The following is a 12500-nucleotide window of genomic DNA, read 5'->3' as shown; positions in this document are numbered from 1 at the left end:
TTGATGCAACCCCACACACCAAGACAGCGACAGCCCCCCTCATTTGGAACATGAAATCTGTTCCAGGGGAAGAGAACTCTAAAATAAGTTATACTTAAAGAATAAGGATGGAAACAACCCGTCCCCCGTTGCCTCCAACTAGTAACATACTTACCTTTAACAGTCGTAGAATTGACTGAACAATAACGTTTTTAACCTAATTTTAAACGTCGAAACAGTATCAGACTCCCTAATTGAGACGGGTAGTTTATTCCAGAGAAGAGGCGCTCTATATGAGAACGCCCTACCTCCAGCTGTTTTTTTCTTAATTTTGGGAACCACCAGATAGCCGGCATCTTGAGATCTAAGTGTCCTTGCGGGGCAATAGGGTGCAAGGAGACCGGAGAGGTACAGTGGTGCCAATCCATGCAGAGATTTGTAGGTTAGTAGTAGAACTTTGAAGTCAGCTCTGGCTTGGATAGGGAGCCAGTGTAGAGAGACAAGAGTATATGTTATGTGATCAAACTTTCTTGTTCTGGTCAATAGTCTAGCAGCAGCATTTTGCACCCGCTGTAAATTTTTAGAAACACAGAAACACAAACATGGTTGGCTCAGAAAGGGAGGAGCCTGAGCCTGGAGCTGCTGTGTGATTGGTCTGTTTCCCTATGTCACTCAGGGAAGGAATGTGACGATTGGTCAGGTGGGCTGGTTCCCCTGCAACAAAGTCCAGCCATTTGTAGCTGTAAGTATTTATGTGTATGAGTGTGTGTATGTGTGTATGAGTGTGTGTGTGAGTGTATGTGTGCGTGTGTTAGTGTGTGTGAGTGTGTGTGTGTGTGTGTGTTTCTGACCTCTGACCTCTGACATCTCTTCTCAGAAATCCACGCCTGACCTGACTAGCTTCATGTGGTGTGTATACACACACACGCCTATACACACATTAAAACACACACTCTTTGACAGACTCTTTCTGACACATTCACATGTGTGTGTGTGTGTATGTGTGTGTGTGCTGCAGGTATGCAGGAAGTATGGACCGCTCTGCAGCCAAGTCTCTTCTGATGTCACGGTCTGATGGAACCTTCCTGGTCCGACAGAAGGAGGGGGGAGAGTTCGCCATCAGCATCAAGTACACACTCTCACACACACACAAATACACACTCTCACACACACTCCCACACACACACACATACACACTCTCACACACACTCCCACACACACACACATACACACTCTCACACACACTCCCACACACACAAATACACACTCTTACACACACTCCCACACACAAGTACACACTCTCACCCACACTCCCACACACACAAATACACACTCTCACACACACTCCCACACACACAAGTACACACTCTCACACACACTCCCACACACACAAGTACACACTCTCACCCACACTCCCACACACACAAATACACACTCTCACACACACTCCCACACACACAAGTACACACTCTCACACACACTCCCACACACACAAGTACACACTCTCACACACACTCCCACACACACAAGTACACACTCTCACACAGACTCCCACACACACAAATACACACTCTCACACACACTCCCACACACACAAGTACACACTCTCACACACACTCCCACACACACAAATACACACTCTCACACACACAAATACACACTCTCACACACACTCCCACACACACAAGTACACACTCTCACACACACTCCCACACACACAAATACACACTCTCACACACACTCCCACACACACAAATACACACTCTCACACACACTCCCACACACACAAGTACACACTCTCACACACACTCCCACACACACAAATACACACTCCGTCAAAACACACTCATAGCCCCTCTCCGCAGGTTCAACATGGACATCAGACACATCCGCATCACTTCCTGTGAAGGTCTCTATCGCATCAATGACAAGAAGGCCTTCAAAGGGTTGATAGTAAGTCTGTCCACCAATCACACTCCTGCCAGGGTCTGTCCACCAATCACACTCCTGCCTGGGTCTGTCTACCAATCACACTCCTGCCAGGGTCTGTCCACCAATCACACTCCTGGCTATGTGTGTACTCCAGTGTTGGTGATCTGGTCTGTGTGAGTGTGTGTACTGAGCTGCTGTGTGATGGGTCAACAGGAGCTTGTCCAGTTCTACCAGGAGAACTCTCTGAAGGAGTACTTCAAGGATGTGGACACGACACTGCAGATACCCTACAAACAGCCAGATGAGCTGCCAGCTGCCTCCACACCCCCACAAGGTACTCACTAACTCACATTCACACTGTTTCCTACAGCAGTGTGTGTCCTTCACGTGGCAGTGTGAGGTACTAGTGTGTGTGTGTGTGTGTGCAGGGGGCGGGGTGAGGTACCAGGGCGTTGCCAGGGCGAGGTATGACTTCTCAGCCAGGGACAGGACAGAGCTGTCTCTCCGGGAGGGAGACACCATCAAGATCCTGTCCAGGAAAAACCCCAGCTGGTGGAAGGGAGAGGTGTATGGACGGGTGGGTACACATACACTTTACACACACGTGTTCCCTGTGACTCTGTGCTGACTGTGTGTGTGTCTGTAGGTGGGTCTGTTCCCTGTGTCTCTGTGCTGAGTGTGTGGGTCTGTTCCCTCACTTCCTGTGTCTTTGTGCTGACTGTGTGTCTGTAGGTGGGTCTGTTCCCTCACTTCCTGTGTCTTTGTGCTGACTGTGTGTGTGTCTGTAGGTGGGTCTGTTCCCTCACTTCCTGTGTCTTTGTGCTGACTGTGTGTGTGTCTGTAGGTGGGTCTGTTCCCTGCCAACTACGTAGAAGAGGACTACTCCGAATACTGCTGACTGACCCTAACCCTGACCACACTATACAGTACACAGTATACTGTATGCACACACACACGCACACACGTAACCTGAGGCCTGTGGACACCCTCACCTCTCTGTCGTTGGGGGAGGTGTTCTGAATCTGTCAGATTTCAGTTGTCTTTTCAGAACTTTTTGAATTAAATAACTTTTTAAACCAACAGAAAGAGATTCCAACATATTATACTACCCATGTTACATACACTATACTAATGTACCATATACAGAATATTAGACTGAATATATTATATACTCATTATACTAACATTATAGTATATATAGTACATTTTCTGTACATTTGTTACATCCTGAAAATTACAAACGCTATTTAGACATACATCTACAGTGTATCTAAACGTGTGATTTACAAACACTGCTAACAGCTGGGGACATCATACAGGACAGGTTTATAAATATCAGCTTTTATTTCCAAAACAATATCAAAACAAAACACATTTGTAGACATCATTGTCATCTTATCTGCCTGAAAGCCTTGATCTGGACAGACGCTCTCTAACTCACTGATCTGTGTGTGTGTGTGTAGGGCCTGAGTGTAGGGTGTGTGTGTGTGTGTACTGCTCCCTCTGCTGGTGGTTACTGGTAGTACAGCTCCAGGTTCATCCCATCATGGATCTCATCTGCAGAACCAGAGTCAAGGATCACCACGGCAACACAGCTATCTAGGTCACAGGTCACATGCAGGGGCCTCAGAGGTGGGTGAGGTCACAGGTCAGCAGATAAAGGATACAGTCTCCCAGCGACACATGGTCTTTGAAGATGGTGTACCTGCAAGGATACAGGTATAGGGTTACACACACACACACACACCTGCAAGGATGAACACAACCAGCTGCCGCACAACCACCTAACCAGCCCACGGCGCTATTTAGGTTATACGCAGTGTTTAGAAAAAAGAAAACGACTTCTTACTTCACAAAACGAGCCAGACACGAAGTAGCAAGGTGAACACGTTAAGACAGTGCGAGTGAAACACCATTGAAATCTAGATTTTCACGACTGTAAATTGCATTTTAAAAGTAGGATGTACAAGAGGAAAAGCTTGCTAATTGTTGATTAACACACTCACCATTTCTTGAGGACGATCTTGTCCCACCTTGTTCCTGTCTGGGCAGCAATCAGCTTCTTCAGGTCTCCAATGGTGTCCTCTGAGCTTGGGGGGGGGGGTTAAGGACAAACACACGCACGCACGTACAAACACATGAAGGCATGCACACAAAAGCAGAAACATACATCACTTTACACTCCGTCTCCATCCATCCACCCACCCCTAGAGCACATCAGTCTTTGTCACACAGAAGCTTGCATCTCCGTCTCTGCGCTCGCACTTCTCCTGCCCGCTGAAGGATACTTGCACTTCACTCGGACCTTCTTACCCAAGCGGTCGTTACACACCACCTCAATCATCTTCGCCGGCGGGACAACGAGCTGTGAGGCAAGGTATAGGGGCAGTGTTAACGGTATGGACAACTGGTGACTAGATGCGTCCAATCACACTCTATGCTAGCTGTTAGCTATGTTAGCTAACTAGCTGGCTAACTGCGGGAATCTACACATCTGTAAGACAGTCATGAAAACACTACATTCCCCATGTCATGAAAAATAACGGTACACTATATTTAAATAAACAATACATTTACCAGACAGATATGGAGATTTTACCTGTAATGGATTTCTGGCAGCTTGGACTAAACGTGCACTGCGATAGAAACACAAGCGTTAATGCCGTAAAGTGGTTGACGGAACAATCACGCGTCGAAAAGACGGATGATTGAAAGGATAGCCCAGGGTTATGATTGGTCGAAATTGTCAATGTAGGCGGGCCTCGGTCCCCCAAAATATATGTCGTAAATTGTATTGAAAGTGTGTGTCGTCAACCCATACTTGTTTCTCTGCTGGCCAGCTCGTGTGCTTTGGTGTTAGTGAAAAAATGGCAGATGACGAGAAGTTACCGTCCGGATGGGAGAAGCGCATGAGCCGTAGTTCAAGTATGGAAACACAGCGAACAAACCGATTGTGGGATTAACGAGGAGTCTGTCGCACTAAAGCAAAGCGAGACCGCTAGCTACAGTAGCTAGCTATCTAGGTTCCGCCGTCCCTCCCCGCAGTGGAGAACTGCACCGCATTGAATGACTGGCTAGTTAGTCAGTTAACGCATTAGTCGGTTGACCTATCTAGACATCTTCAGCTGAAATTTTTTAAATACCACTTTATCGCGTCGTCTTGTGTAGTTATAGCCTACATTTATTAGCAATTAGCAAATGCTTTTGTTAACTTCGTAAGGCGTTGATGTGTAATGTAGCAGAGGTTTGCAGTAGCTAGCTGGCTAGGGGGGCAGCTGAAGTAGGAGGCCCGTCATGACGTCAACCGGCCCGCACCCTGGGAGGCGTGCCAGGCGGGGTGGTGGGTCGGTAACGGTTGTCAACCGTGACTGTAGAATGGATGGTAATGTTTGGTCGGTGGCTCATCCTACAATCCCAGCTAACCTGGGGGCGTTTGACAAGCCAGTAGTGTTGTGTTAAGAGAGCAGCTCCAGATGCAGGTTGAATCAGAGAATCCACGTGATGTTTCTCTTTCTTCCTCTAACCTCTCTCTCTGTCCCCCTTCCCCATCTCTCCCCTCCTCTGTCTCCCCTCCTCTCTGTCCCCCATCTCTCTCCCCCCTCCTCTCTCTCCCCCCTCCCCTCTCTCTCTCCCCTCCCCTCTCTCTCTCTCTCTCTCACCTCCTCTCTCTCCCCTCCTCTCTCTCCCTTATCCCCCCTCCTTTATTTCTCCACCCCTCCCCCACACCCCCCAACAGGTAGGGTGTACTACTTCAACCACATCACCAACGCCAGCCAATGGGAGCGTCCGGGTGCGGGGGAGGGGGGCGGGGACCCAGACAAGGTGCGCTGCTCTCACCTGCTGGTCAAGCACAACCAATCACGTCGCCCGTCCTCCTGGAGGGAGGAGAACATCACCAGGACCAAGGACGAGGCGCTGGAGCTCATTCAGAGTAGGTCTCTCTCTCCTCTCTCTGGTCTCTCCTCTCTCTGGTCTCTCTTCTCTCTCCTCTCTGGTCTCTCCTCTATCTGCTCTCTCCTCTCGTCTCTCTCCTCTCTGGTCTCTCTGCTCTCTCTCTGGTCTCTCTCTCTGCTCTCTCTCTGGTCTCTCTCTCCTCTCTCTCTTCTCTCTGGTCTCTCTCTCTGCTCTCTCTCTGCTCTCTCTTCTCTCTGGTCTCTCTCTCTGGTCTCTCTCTGGTCTCTCTCCTCTCTCCGGCCTCTCTCCTCTCTGATCTCACTCTCTCTGGTCTCTTTACACTGTGGATCTCTCTGGAGAGACTCTGGTCTCTATTTCTGGTATCTCTGAAGCTGTTAGATGTGTTAGACCTGTGCTTCTCTCTCGTGTGTGTGTGTGTGTGTGAGCAGAGTACATTGAGCAGATCAGGTCAGGAGAGGAGGAGTTTGAGTCTCTGGCGTCTCAGTTCTCTGACTGCAGCTCTGCCAGGAACGGAGGAGACCTGGGGCTGTTTGGACACGGTAACACACACACGCTATAAACACACCCCATACACACACACACACACGCTATAAACACACCCCATACACACACACGCTATAAACACACCCCATACACACACACACGCTATAAACACACCCCATACACACACACACACACGCTATAAACACACCCCATACACACACACACACGCTATAAACACACCCCATACACACACACACGCTATAAACACACCCCATACACACACACACACACGCTATAAACACACCCCATACACACACACACACGCTATAAACACACACCCCATACACACACACACACTCACACACACAACCACACACCCCATACACACACACATACTATAAACACACCCCATACACACACACACACACACTATAAACACACCCCATACACACACACACACTCTAAACACACCCCATACACACACACACACTATAAACACACACACATACTATAAACACACCCCATACACACATACACACACACACACTATAAACACACCCCATACTCACACACTATAGACACACACTATAGACACACGCCATACACACACCCTATAGACACACACCATACACACACACACTATAGACACACGCCATACATACACACTATAGACACACACCATACACACACACACACTATAGACACACGCCATACACACACACTATAGACACATGCCATACACACACACTATAGACACACTCCATACACACACACACACACACTATAGACACACACCATACACACACACACTATAGACAGACACATGTAAGACACAGGGGCAGACACAGGGAGTCAGTTGGCTGAGCGGTTAGGGAGTCGGGCTAGTAATCAGAAGGTTTGCTGGTTTGATTCCCGGCCATGCCAAATGATGTTGTGTCCTTGGGCAAGGCACTTCACCCTACTTGCCTCGGGGGGAATGTCTCTGTACTGACTGTAAGTCGCTCTGGATGAGAGCGTCTGCTAAATGACTAAAAATGTGAATACCACACACATATACTCACACACGGACAGAAACACAGACACTAAATCATTTGTGTATTTGCCAATCTTTTGAAAGCATCCGTGTGTGTGTGTGTGTGTGTGTGCAGGCCAGATGCAGAGGGCATTTGAGGAGGCCTCGTTCGCTCTGAAGGTGGGAGATATGAGCGGTCCTGTCTTCACTGACTCAGGAGTCCACATCATCCTCCGCACTGGTTGAGCCTGTTGCCATGATGAAGCCACACCCCCTGGCCCTGCCCTCCAGAACTCTGGCCCCGCCCACCCCAGACACACCCCTCTGGGCCCTGCCCCTTCCCCTCTTTGCCCCGCCCTCTATCTTCATACAAGGTTCTTAAACCCCTCCTTCATTTAACCCTCATCCCTCCTTCCCTCACTCACTCCCTCTCTCCATCATTCCGCCCTCTTGACTTAAACATTCTACACCTTTTACCAGATTACCACCCTGGAGACTGTGTGTGTGTGTGTGTGTGTGTGTGTGTGTGTGTGTGTGTGTGTGTGTGTGTGTGTGTGTGTGTGTGTGTGTGTGTGTGTGTGTGTGTGTGTGTGTGTGTGTGTGTGTGTGTGTGTGTGTGTGAGATCATGTGGACCATGCCCCTCCCCATTGCCTCACCACCTCCTTTGTCTTCCTCTCCTCCTCTACCTCTTCTCTCTCTCTTTCCTCCCCTTCCTGCTTCTAACCCCCCACCATTATCACTGTAGTCTCCCCACCAAACCAACCCTCTAAGCCCCTCTCTCCGTGGGGAGATAAGATACTACATTACCCAGAGTGCATGCTCTTGTGTTTCTGCATAGGAACTGTTCATCCTCAATAATTAAAGGACTCTTATTTTGTAAAGCTGTCTCTGGTGCGTTTGCTTGATGAAGAATGTTTCCAGTTCCCAGGTAAGGAAGTTCATCATTATTCTGACATCACTTCCTCCCAGACAGTGGCGGCTTTGAACAGCAGAGGGCAGCAGTGTTCAGTAACTCTAATGTTCAGTGACTCTCATGTGTCTCTCTAAACACGCACCTAAAACACTCATATGTAAACAGAAACACACGAAGGAGGGGGGAGGGGGGGATGGAGGGGGGAAGGACGGAAGTTCCTCTAGTAATCTCAGCAAAAGTTCTCCTGCTCCCACACACTGACATAAACACCACATACACATCACACACACTGTACACACACAGGAACCCAGTCATCCATCGTGTTCTACTGATTTTTCCTCTATCAGAAGTGATGCAGTCCTTTATCTGAAGTGGCTGTGTGTGTGTGTGTGTGTGTGCGTGTGTATGTGTGTGAGCGTCTTGTACACACAAAGCAGACAGTGAATGTAGTGCACCAACATAAGTAACATACTGTATTAACATTGTATTATTTTATATAATTATTATTGTAAGGTATTATTACATTCATAAATTATTATTATTATATGTATATCTATTTTTATAATATTGTATAATATACAATTTTATTTATACATTTAATTATTATAGCAATGTATTGTATTATTATTTTTATTTATATTCTATTAAGTCTTCTGCTCATGGGAACTCTTTAGTCATCTCATCTTCTGTTTCCATAGTGACACTTCATTCTATTCTACTCATGTTTTTGTTTCATTTTTAGAGAATAAACACACACAGACACTCAGTCACCCTTCACTGGAGTTAATTGGAGATGGTCTTATCAGTGTTTAGTGTGAAGAGGAGAGGGAGGAGGGGAAGATGTTTATAGCACCTCTTCACTTCACTGTTCTTTAATGAACTAACATTGATATTTCTTGGTCACCAAAACTTCAACTGTAATTTCTAGGGGGTTTAGGGATGTGGTTACAACGTCTTTAAGGGTCGTTATATGAGCATGTGTGCGTGTGAAATTGTACGTGTGAGCATGTGTTTAAACTAACAGTCTGTATCACAGACTGGATGTGATAAATCACAGGAGATTTACTAGCATTACAACATCCTGGTATTGAACTAGAACTCATCATCCACCTCTCTCTCCCTCCCTCTCTCCCTCTCTTTATCTTCTCCTCTCTCTCTTCTGTATAGATAATCGAAGGATCTGTAGCTCATGAACACAAATATCATATGTACTGTTCTGATCTGTAATATCATTACACACAGAGTCAAATCAAATCAAATTTATTTGTATAGCCCTTTTTACACGCAAGCATGTCACAGAGGGCTTCACATATGCCCATAGAACTGCCCCTCAACCAACCTAAACCCTCAAGGAAGACAAGGAAAAACTCCCAAAAAACTCTCAACAGGAGAAAAAAAAATGGAAGAAACCTTGGGAGGAGCAATTCAGAGAGGGATCCCCTCCTCCAGAGACGGTTGGTCGGAGAGAGGAGCAGAACACAGGCTAAACATAGTCATACAGTGTCGATGGGTTTTTAAAACACCAAAATCCATTATTCAACTTTATAGATGTAGGACAGGACCGGGAGACTCGCGACCAGGTCCAGCGTTGGCTGACCGACGACCAGGCAGGTGCTGACAACTCAAACCCCCCACACCACAAGGGATGTGTGTGGGGGGGGACAGAGAGAGGAGAGCAGGGATTAGAGAATGCCAGGAGCAGCTAACAGTTACAGTCATAATAGAATGAGATCCCCACCGGTCAAGTGTGGACTGGTGCAGCAATTTAACAGATCAAAAAAGGGGAATTTGATGCAACCCCACACACCAAGACAGCGACAGCCCCCCTCATTTGGAACATGAAATCTGTTCCAGGGGAAGAGAACTCTAAAATAAGTTATACTTAACCCTTGTGCTGCCTTCGGGTCACATGACCCAAAGGTTCATAACGAACCATCGTTGTGTTTACCCAATTTTACCCAATACAAAAACAAATAAAAATATTTTTCTTTTAACCTTTGCAATGTGGGGGGTCTGAGACAGCCCAACGGTTAAAAGAAAATGCTTCACTTTGTTTTTGTATGAGGTAAATTTGTCGCAATACGACGGTGGGTCACACGGCTGATGGGTCAGAATGACCCGAAGATAACACAAGGGTTAAATAATAAGGATGGAAACAACCCGTCCCCCGTTGCCTCCAACTAGTAACATACTTACCTTTAACAGTCGTAGAATTGACTAAACAATAACGTTTTTAACCTAATTTTAAACGTCGAAACAGTATCAGACTCCCTAATTGAGATGGGTAGTTTATTCCAGAGAAGAGGTGCTCTATATGAGAACGCCCTACCTCCAGCTGTTTTTTTCTTAATTTTGGGAACCACCAGATAGCCGGCATCTTGAGATCTAAGTGTCCTTGCGGGGCAATAGGGTGCAAGGAGACCGGAGAGGTACAGTGGTGCCAATCCATGCAGAGACTTGTAGGTTAGTAGTAGAACTTTGCAGTCAGCTCTGGCTTGGATAGGGAGCCAGTGTAGAGAGACAAGAGTAGATGTTATGTGATCAAACTTTCTTGTTCTGGTCAATAGTCTAGCAGCAGCATTTTGCACCCGCTGTAAATTTTTTAGGTGGGTAATTGGGAGGCCAGAGAACAATACATTGCAATAGTCCAATCGGGACGTAACAAATGCATGTATTAGTTTTTCAGCATCATCCTTTGAGAGAAATTTTCGTATTTTGGCAATATTACGTAGATGGAAAAATGCAGTTCTAGTAATTTGCTTAATATGGTACTCAAACGAAAGGTCTGGGTCCATTGTGACTCCTAAATTTTTTACTAGCTGGCTTTGAGAGACTTTGACGCCGTCTAGGTCTAAGGTCAGATTGGAAAAATTATTTCTATATTTTTTAGGACCGAAAATTTGAACCTCGGTTTTATCCGAATTTAGAAGAAGGAAATTTGCAGTCATCCAAGCTCTCAACCTAGAAACACATTTTTCCATAGCATGTGGAAATTCTCCAGACTTTATAGACATATATAGCTGAGTATCATCTGCATAACAGTGAAAATTTACCCCAGAGCTTCTAATTAGGTTTCCTAAAGGCAGCATATAGAGAGAAAATAACAGAGGGCCTAGAACTGAACCCTGTGGTACTCCGTATTTTACAGTGGAGCTCCTGGATGAGCAGCCATCATAGTGGACATATTGTGATCTATCGGATAGATACGATCTAAACCACTGAAGTGATGTACCAGAAATCCCAACATAGTTCTCCATACGTTCCAAGAGAATCTCATGATCCACCGTGTCAAAAGCTGCACTTAGGTCTAGAAGAACCAGGACAGAGAAAGAACCCGCGTCAGAGGCTAACAGTAGATCATTGACTACCTTGGCTAATGCAGTTTCAGTGCTGTGGTGGAGACGAAATCCAGACTGGAGAGGTTCATAAAGCTGATTTGAGGAGAGGTGCTCAGTGAGCTGTTGTGCCACAGCCTTCTCTAAAATTTTGGAGATAAATGGCAAATTTGAAATTGGCCTGTAGTTGCTAAGACAACCTGGATCCAGGTTTGGTTTTTTAAGAAGGGGCTTAATAATAGCTTGTTTGAAATCGTTGGGGACTTGGCCAATTACAATAGATTCATTAATAATACTAAGCATGGGTGGTCCAATAATAGGGAGAAGTTCCCTACAGAGTTTGGCAGGGAGAGGATCGAGAAGGCAGCTAGTGGGTTTCGAGGAGTCTATCAGCTCGATGAACGCTTCCATAGAAATAGGGTTAAAGTGAGTGAGAGCCTCAACATGCAGCATGCTTGGTATAGGGGAAAGTTCAGTGTTGATGGCCACTCCTCCAGGACTAGTCTGTAGTTTGTCCCTTATTGCATACATTTTTTGGTCAAAGAAATCTAAGAAATCATTGGGAGAGAAATCTGAACTAACACAGAGTGTACTTTTCTTAGTGAGATTTGCAACAGTGTCAAATAGGAACTTAGTGTTGTGTTTGTTCTTACTAATCAACCTAGAGAAATAATCTGATCTGGACCTGATGAGGACTTGCTTGTACTCCATTAGGCTGTCCTTCCAGGCCAGGTGGAAAACCTCCAATTTAGTGGTACGCCACTTATGTTCTAGTTTTCTAGTGAACCTCTTAACCCTTGTGCTGCCTTCGGGTCACATGACCCAAAGGTTCATAACGAACCACCGTTGTGTTTACCCAATTTTACCCAATACAAAAACAAATAAAAATTATTTTCTTTTAACCATTGCAATGTGGGGGGTCTGAGACAG

At 46.2% G+C, this 12500-nt stretch overlaps 3 protein-coding genes across 7 annotated transcripts in view; 2 read left to right on the top strand and 1 right to left on the bottom strand.

Annotated features, from left to right (window-relative positions):
• Positions 1-2987, top strand: part of LOC134008621 (proto-oncogene vav-like) — a 23126-nt gene extending 20139 nt beyond the window's left edge. For all 3 annotated transcript variants that reach the window (XM_062448086.1, XM_062448085.1, XM_062448087.1), the window contains 7 exons: positions 656-721; positions 857-888; positions 998-1108; positions 1845-1932; positions 2125-2245; positions 2340-2488; positions 2756-2987. In XM_062448086.1, coding sequence (XP_062304070.1) covers positions 656-721; positions 857-888; positions 998-1108; positions 1845-1932; positions 2125-2245; positions 2340-2488; positions 2756-2809 — 621 coding nt within the window. In that variant the 3' untranslated portion in view covers positions 2810-2987. The remainder of the gene's footprint in view (positions 1-655; positions 722-856; positions 889-997; positions 1109-1844; positions 1933-2124; positions 2246-2339; positions 2489-2755) is intronic.
• Positions 2988-3232: 245 nt separating this feature from the next.
• Positions 3233-4639, bottom strand: ubl5 (ubiquitin like 5). 2 transcript variants are annotated; one of them, XM_062448090.1, is made up of 5 exons: positions 4489-4639; positions 4200-4276; positions 3918-4001; positions 3579-3616; positions 3233-3468 (listed from the first exon to the last, which is right to left on the bottom strand). In XM_062448090.1, the coding sequence occupies exons 2-5, from the start codon at positions 4253-4255 to the stop codon at positions 3425-3427; spliced, it is 222 nt and encodes a 73-aa protein (XP_062304074.1). In that variant the 5' UTR covers positions 4256-4276; positions 4489-4639; the 3' UTR covers positions 3233-3424. The 2 variants fall into 2 exon arrangements, with proteins under 2 accessions (XP_062304074.1, XP_062304076.1); XM_062448092.1 differs by having other exon boundaries at positions 4511-4604.
• A 43-nt stretch (positions 4640-4682) lies between these two features.
• Positions 4683-7946, top strand: pin1 (peptidylprolyl cis/trans isomerase, NIMA-interacting 1). 2 transcript variants are annotated; one of them, XM_062448089.1, is made up of 4 exons: positions 4683-4836; positions 5648-5842; positions 6255-6365; positions 7458-7946. In XM_062448089.1, exons 1-4 carry the CDS (start codon positions 4779-4781, stop codon positions 7565-7567), a joined length of 474 nt encoding a protein of 157 aa, XP_062304073.1. In that variant the 5' UTR covers positions 4683-4778; the 3' UTR covers positions 7568-7946. The 2 variants fall into 2 exon arrangements, with proteins under 2 accessions (XP_062304073.1, XP_062304072.1); XM_062448088.1 differs by lacking the exon at positions 4683-4836 and adding an exon at positions 5130-5293.
• The last annotated feature ends 4554 nt before the right edge of the window (positions 7947-12500 follow it).

The sequence above is a fragment of the Osmerus eperlanus genome, chromosome 22 (assembly GCF_963692335.1).
Source record: "Osmerus eperlanus chromosome 22, fOsmEpe2.1, whole genome shotgun sequence".
Lineage (NCBI taxonomy): Eukaryota > Metazoa > Chordata > Actinopteri > Osmeriformes > Osmeridae > Osmerus > Osmerus eperlanus.
The sequence above is the reverse complement of the archived record's forward strand: the minus strand, read 5'-3'. Positions and strand labels throughout refer to the sequence as shown.